The following is a 7,982-nucleotide window of genomic DNA, read 5'->3' on the forward strand; positions in this document are numbered from 1 at the left end:
TGAGTAGAATTGGTGACAGTTCTTCTCTGAATGTTTGGTAGAACTCACCCGTGAAGCCGTCTGGGCCTGGGCTTTTGTTGGTCAGGAGATTCTTGATGGTCTGGTCAATTTCTTCTTTTGTTATAGGTTTGTTCAGATTTTCTACTTCAGTCTGAGTAAGTTTAGGTAGGTCGTGTTTTTATAGAAATATACCCATCTCAACCAAATTTTTGAATTTTTTGGAGTACAGCTCTTTACAGTATTCTGTTATCTTTTTTATTTCATTTGGTTCTGTTGTGACTTCATCTGTGTGGTTTCTAATATTATTAATTTGCTTCCTCTCCCTCTTTTCTATATTAGTTTTGCCAATGGTTTGTCAATTTTATATTCAAAGAACCAGCTTCTTGTCATGTTGATTCTTTCTACAGTTTTTTGGTTTTCCATCTCATTTATTTCTGCTCTAATCTTTATTATTTCCATTCTTTCGGTGATTGTAGGCTCCCTCTGCTGGTCTACTTCTATTTGTTGAAGGTGCTGTGTTAACATGTTGATTTTGTCTCTTTCCTCTTTTTGGATTTGTGCATTTATTGCAATAAATTGACCTCTCAGGACTGCTTTTGCCGTGTCCCATAGATTTTGGTATGTTGTATTTTCATTCTCATTTGTTTCTAGGAACTTCGTGATTTCACATTTAATTTCTTCTTTTACCCAGTCGCTTTTCAGTAGGGTGTTGTTCAGTTTCCATGTATTCGACTTTTTATTTATTTATTTAATGTTTTATTGTGAATTATATGATAGTTTACATGGGAGAACTTTAGTTTTACATTCATTCCATCTTATATCATCTCACTGCCATGGTTCCAATCCCCTCCATGCATCATCAACCACCCAAAGGGTATATCCCAGAAACTCACCCCCTACACTTCCCCCTACTCCCCCCAGTTTCCATGTATTCGATTTTATTGCTTTGGCCTTCTTGTTGTTGATTTCTAGTTTTATAGCGTTGTGGTCTGAGAAGATGCTCTGTACTATTTTGATGTTTGTAAATTTATGGAGGCTTGCTTTGTGGCCTAACACATGGTCAATTCTGGAAAATGTTCCATGTGCACTGGAGAAGAATGCGTATTGTGCCTTTATTGGAAAAATACTCTGTATATGTCTATGAGGTCAAGCTGGTTGATTGTGTTGTTAAGTTCCTCCGTCGCATTGTCAAGTTTCTTTCTGGTTGTTCTATCCCTTTTTGAGAATGGTGTGTTGAAATCTCCTACTATAATTGTGGATTTATCTATTTCTTTCTTCAATTCCATTAAGGTTTGCTTCATGTATCTTGGTGCTTTTTCGTTGGGAGTGTATATATTTATTATGGTTATGTTGTCTTGCTCAATTGACCCTTTGAGCATGAGATAGTGTCCTTCTTTGTCTCTTATGCTGGTTTTTACCTTAAAGTCTACTTTGTCGGAGATTAGTATGGCCACTCCTGCTTGTTTATTGCTGGAGTTGGCTTGGTAAATTTTTTTCCATCCTTTTGACTCTCAGTCTGTTTTTGTCCTTGTGTGCAAGGTGTGTCTCTTGCAAGCAGCACATTGATGGATCTTGTTTTTTTATCCATTCTGCCACTCTTTGTCTCTTCACTGGTGCATTCAATCCATTGACATTCAATGTAATTATCGATAAGTATGTGTTGATTACTGTCATGTTACTTTTTTGGTGATGTTGTTTGTTCTTTGGTTCTGCTTTCCTTGTGTTTTTTGAGTTGATTCTGGTCGGTTTCTTCCTTTGTTCTGTTTGGGAATTCGTTTTCATGGTATGTTATAGGATGTTAACTTTCGTTGGGGTTGCCTTGTAGTCTACTAGCTTTTCTCTGCATTTAGGATACTCCATTGCAAGCTGTGAGTTACCTGCTATCTCTACCACCTGGGCTTCTGTTGTTGCGTTTGTCCCTTCTTTGACATTGATATGTTTACGAACTTCAGTTGATCTCTGGGCTCTCTTGAGTTTGTTGTTGTAGTCTCCTTCCGTTCTGGTCTCTGTTTTCTGTTGGTTGTGTTCCAGATGGTGTTGCCTTACTTGTCAGTTTCTGTTTGTCGTCTGTTCTTGTTGGTTCTCTCTCTGTCCACACTACTCCCTTTAGGATGTTTTAAAGTGCTGGGATGGTTTTGATAAATTCCCTCAGATTCTGTTTATCCTGGAATGTTTTGATGGCACCATCGTATTTGATTGATAGTTTTGCTGGATAGACGATTCTTGGTTGACAGCTTTTTTCTTGCAGGGTTTTGTATATGTCTCCCCATTGCCTTCTTGCCTGCATTGTTTGTTCTGAATAGTCAGTGCTTAATCTAATTTGTTTGTCTTTATAGGATCTATCCTTCCTGGGGTATGCTGGGCTTCTTGAATGTTTAGCTTCTTGTCTTTCTGGATGTTAGGGAAGTTTTCTTCCAGAAGCTCTTCAACTATTTCCTCTATGGACTTCTTTGATTCTTCTTGTTCCGGGACACCAATAATTCTTACATTGTTCCTCTTCATGTTATCCAGCATGAATCTTAGACTAATTCAGATTGTTTTATCCTTTTAGCTGTTTGCTGTTCTATCTTGGCAGTATTGAGATATTTGTCTTCCAGTTCACTAGTTCTGGCTTCCATCCTTCTAGTCTGCTCCTTTCCCCTTTCAGGCTATTGTCTATTTCTGATATCTTATTATTCATCACCTGGACATCTTTTTGCAGGTTTTGAATTGTTTCCAATGCTGTGTCAATCCTATTAGATTATTCCTGCAGTACTTTCCTTACTTCTTCCTTATTTGAATTTGTTTCCATATCATTCACCTGAATTCCCCCTCTCAGGCATATCCTGCTGCTCCTCCTCAATAAAGCTTTTGTCTGTCTCCAGCTCATTTGCATCTGCTGGTCTCTTCTGCTTTTGGACGTGTTTCCATAATGTTAATTGTTTCTCGTTGGGCATTATTATTCTTGTTTTATTGTAATTATTACTAATATGATCAGAAGACAGGCGTCTCTTGCTGTCTGTAATGTGTAGTAGGTGTGGTTAGGTCTTGTCTACGAAGTGGCGACGGTGGGCAGGATGGCGGTCGAAGGTGGGCGGGATGGCGGTCGTGTGGGGTCCGGCAGTCAGGGCGGGGCTTGGGGGGGGATCCGGTGGGTGGGGCATGTGTCAAGCAGGGTTCTGGGAGGCTGGGCAGGGCTCTCGCTTTTTATGGTGGGCGGGGTCAGCAGGGTGCAGGCGCGAGGTCTGAGGTGGAGGGAACAATTCCGTGGGGGAGTGCAGGGTCGTAGGTCGGGGCAGGGCTTGTGCGGAGGCCTGGTGGGCGGGGCTGGGTCGCATGTGATCAGTCAGGCAGGGCGGGGCTAGCAATGGCTCCTGTGGGCAGGTCAGTGCTAGAGCAAGGTATGGAAGGCAGTGCGGGGCCCACAGGGGTTTGGCTGGCCTGTGTGGGGCTCTCACTTGTTATGGTGTGTGGGCGGGGTCAGCGGTTCCAAAGGTTAGGGCATGCTCAGGTGGGTGCTCGTGTTCCAGTTTGGTTGGGGTCTGGGAAGGCGGGGGTGCGGGGATCTAGGGGGTAATGGGGCGGGTGAGCTCAATTCTATAAACTCTTGAGTAAATATTAGGAGTTGTGATAGCACCTGAAAGATCAAGAGACCACTTTTGTCTAACCCAAAATGGGAGCAAGCTAGCATCCAGATGTAAACTGAACCCCAGTACTGCTGTCTCCCTGGCTCCCTCCTGGTCATACCATCTACACTCCAAAGACTTCCTGAGGTGTTTTCAGGCCAAGGGCAATTAAATGCCAAGAGAGAAACAAGGGGCACAAGAAACCAGGCAAAGCAAGGAAAGTAGATGTGGCCTAGTAGGTTCTGCTATCATTCCTATCTTTAATCTTTCGTGTCTGTGAACATCATGGGCTAGAATTACAAAACATTACCAGAAGAGCTTAGGTGAAAGGATATGGGTACCAGGCTTTTCATCTGGACAAATCCAGTGTGAAAAGCAACACAAAACAAATGAGTGGTGGAATGAATACGTTAGGAAATAATATCTGAAAAGGTGTAAACAGGCCAAGCCAACGTCTGTCTGCTGTCTTTAAGAAGCTAAATTTGAACACTGCATTTGGCATATCTGCAGAACAGAAATAAAAATGCAGTGATTGTGTGGTTAAAAAAAAAAATCTTTTTTCCTTAAGAAAGGAACCCTGGTAGCACTGTAGAATAAGCACTGGGTTACTAACTGAAAGGTCAGAGCAGTTCAAACCCACTAGGGGCTTCACAAGTGAAAGAGGAGGCTGGCTGCTTCCATAAAGATTTGCAGCCAAGGATCCTGCCCAGAGAAGGTGAGTCGAAACTACCTCGATGGCACTTGTGGTGGCGGGTGAATGGGTTTTCCTTAAGAAGAACCAAAACAATGTTGTTTTACTTCAATAGTCCTAGTGGCTTCATTGGTGTATACAGGCGCCTAATCTTCTTTTATGTTTAACTTGGACAGGTCACAGAGAGAAGAAAAGTCTTTGTGAAGGCCTCTGCAGCCCTGTTATCTACTTCTACCTGCAACCTGTTTCATGTTTCTTATCTTTTATGCTGTCATTATCCTATACATCCAAACTAATGGTTTCGTACTTCACTTAAAACAGATTATTAATCAATTTGTATAGAGGAAAACACATGTACAAATAGGCCATAAGATGGCTTTGATTTAGAAACAAAAAATGTACTTCTCAGACCAAATAATAAGGAAAAGGTATGGAATCTCAGTGACCTTTGAGATACAACTCAGGTAATTCTAAGTTTCCTAAGTCACCACCTCCTGGGTGAGTCAGCTACTTGCTAGGTACATCGGCCACGTCGTAAGTCAAAGCGTAATTCTGAGAACAGCTGGTACCAGTTTGCTCATGCCACTTGATTGCACTGCTCTCTACTGGCCCGTGAGGGACTGCACCTCCCAAAGCTTTGCTCACACTCCTCAGGAGGATCTCAAATGTTCAAGGTCCCTGTGCATCCCTCCTACTAGTAGGCTTTCTTCTCCTTTCCTAGTCCCTGGAAAAGGATATTACACTTGGTATGGTAGAGAGTCAGTGAAAAAGAGGAAGACCCTTAATAAGATGGACTGACAAACAGAGAAAGACCCTCCATGAGACAGACTGACAAAAAGAGGAAGACCCTCTACAGACAACAATGGATACAAACATGGCACCGACTGTGTAGATGACACAGGACCAGGCTGTGCTTTGTCCTAATGCACACAGTCAGAACTGACTGAACAATAGCTAACAGCTGGGTAAGGGAAAGATTAAATTCTACTATATTGAGTTAGGATGTTGGAGGAGAATATTGAAAGTGCCACTGGCTAACACAAGAAGAAACAGATTTGTGTTGGAAGAAGTGAAGCCAGAGTGCTCCTTGGAGGTCAGGATGGCTAAACTTTGTCTCTCATATTTCAGACATATTGTCAGAAGGGACCAGTTGCTGGTGAAAGATACCATGTTTTGTAAGGTGGAGGGTCAGAGAAAAAGAGGAAGACCCCCAGTGAGATGACTGCCAAAGTGGTGGCATCAATGGGCTCAAGTGTGGCAACAGTAGTGAGGTTGGCCCAGCATCGGGCAGTGTTTCATTTTGCTGTACATAAGTAGCTCTGGTAGCGTAGTGGTTACGAATCGGGCTGCGAACCAGAAGGTCAGCAGTTCGAAACTACCAGCTGCTCTGCGGGAGAAAGATGAGGCGATCTGCTCCCGTAAAGATTTACAGCCTCGGAAACCCTATTCAGGGTCGCTATGGGTCGAAACCGACTCGACGGCACTTAACAACAACAACAACAGGGTCACTATGAGTCGGTACCGACTCGATAGTCCCTAACAAGAACATATACATGGAACTAATGTCACTGAATACTATGTGTGAGGTTGGGCCAGGATCGGGCAGTGTTTCATTCTGCTGTACATAGGGTCACTATGAGTCGGTACCGACTCGATGGCACCTAATAAGAACGTATACATGGAACTAATGTCACTGGATACTATGTGTAGAAATTGTTAATGTGTAAACTCTCAATGAAAACAGAATATTTTTGAAATAATTATACTATATTATACTACATCACTTCATTACCAACAGGTATTTTTAAGATTTTTAAAACAAAAGCATTTCACTGTAAGTTTTACTTACATGTTGGCATTTACATAAAAGAGGTCTGGTGATAATGGCTTGTTTTAAATTCAGTCCTAGAAAGGGAGCAATTCTGAGGTCACTGTGTCCCCTGTGCCATGAGGATGACACTAGGTAGTCTAGTGTCTGAGGCAGTCTGACCTCTCTAGTGGCAGATATGCTCTAGGATCTGTCTGCTCAGCATAAGCCAGAGAAAAGCCCAACTCACCTCACATCCACCTCACCTCCAACATGCATGAGAAAAGAGCCATCAGGCTGCTTCAGAGAGTACAAATACTGAAGAAGCTTCTCCCTGAGAAACAAGCAGCAGACGGGTGGGAGAGGACAATGGTCAGTGCAGAGTCAGCAGGCAGGGAGTCCTTTAGGGTCTGCCGCTGTGGGCTCAGGTTGTACCTGTTAATGACGCTGTAGGCCTCCTCAGTGCCAATGATGCACAGCGCATTGACTGCTGCATACGTCGGTGCAAGGTGTGCATACTGACCAGGGCCCCCTCCAAAGCCTCCTTCTGGGCTCTGACACAGTTCCAGGAACTGACACACACTAGATGCACAGAGGGAAAAAACGACGTCAAAAGGGATTAACCTGGCAGGGCAAAACACCACATTCATTTCCTCTCCAATGATGCCCCCTCCCTTAAAAGCAAAAAAAGACTGTCCTCCCACCTACTGAATAGAAACCATCCCTGAGAGAACTTAGCACTTTACCCCAGTGTCATCAAGTTCTGCCTTCTTATCTGAGTTTTGTATTTAAGCATTTGCCTGGTCATGAATCAAGAAACACAACACTGGGTAGTAATAATCTTTCACCAAATAGGCGGTGAGAGTCCTATATACTGGTGCTGCTCTTCTTGACCAAGCATTTCCTGTATTTTTTGTTCCATGTGTCTCCTGGATCTCTGATAGCATCCTCCTTCTCCTACAGGGTGAGTGCCACAAACAGCGATGCTCAACAACTTCTCCTCACACTAACTCCCTGGTCTAGATCCATCACCTTGGCCTACCACAAACTCTGAGGATTTGCCTTCTCACTTCTCTTGCCACTTGGGCCTAAGTGGGCGTCTAAGTTTTAAAATTTTTTTGAAGTTTTTATTGTGAACTGAGTGATAGTTTACATGGGAAAACATCAGCTTTAAACCATCATTTCATTGCAATGATTGCAGTCTCCTCTATACATTATCATTTAACAGTATTTGCATCCATTACCCTTTTTTTGGTGAAGGGGTAGGGGTGAGGATGTACACAAAAAAACTCAGGAATATATAATCATTTAATACAAAAGGGCACATTCTGCAAGCCCGCCTCCTGGCTACCAGCTCTCAGCCTTTCTTTACTTGAGTCCAGAAGTCCAGAGTCCTCAACTGCTCCCTCTCTCCATGTCCTCATATCTGCCTCCATCTCTGGTGTCACTGCTTCTCGGGATAGGGTCACACATTTCACTTGTGCTCTTCTCCCTTGATGGTCTTAGGGTCCTCTGCTTCTGGACTGTAAGATAAACTATTCCCTTTTTATTACAAAACCTCTACCTTTACAGCTGTGACAGTTGTAATTTGTCATGTTAATACTCACTAATGCATCACAAGAATCCTATCCCCATCTCCTTTCACCAGATTCACCAAGACAAGATGAAAACTATTCAGTGGGGACTCTACCTTCCCATGCACACTCTTCTTTTTTTGAGGTTTTCTTTATTCAATTTTACAAATTCAGGCACTCAGCCCTGTAGACAAGGGCAGACGCCCCTGCACACTCTTACACTTGTAAGCCAGTCACTTCATGCCTGTACCACCCCCACATTTTAGGTAGCTAATGTCTAAGTTGCCCGTCCCTATCTACCCTGT

At 43.1% G+C, this 7,982-nt stretch overlaps 1 protein-coding gene across 1 annotated transcript in view; it reads right to left on the minus strand.

Moving 5' to 3' along the window:
• The window catches only part of FNTB (farnesyltransferase, CAAX box, beta), a 126,907-nt gene that overhangs the window by 41,902 nt on the left and 77,023 nt on the right, over nucleotides 1–7,982 (minus strand). The window contains exons 5-6 of the mRNA XM_006873060.1: nucleotides 6,539–6,685; nucleotides 6,354–6,437 (exon numbers count right to left, since the gene is read on the minus strand). Coding sequence (XP_006873122.1) covers nucleotides 6,354–6,437; nucleotides 6,539–6,685 — 231 coding nt within the window. The remainder of the gene's footprint in view (nucleotides 1–6,353; nucleotides 6,438–6,538; nucleotides 6,686–7,982) is intronic.

This window comes from Chrysochloris asiatica, unplaced genomic scaffold (genome assembly GCF_000296735.1).
Source record: "Chrysochloris asiatica unplaced genomic scaffold, ChrAsi1.0 scaffold00221, whole genome shotgun sequence".
Lineage (NCBI taxonomy): Eukaryota > Metazoa > Chordata > Mammalia > Afrosoricida > Chrysochloridae > Chrysochloris > Chrysochloris asiatica.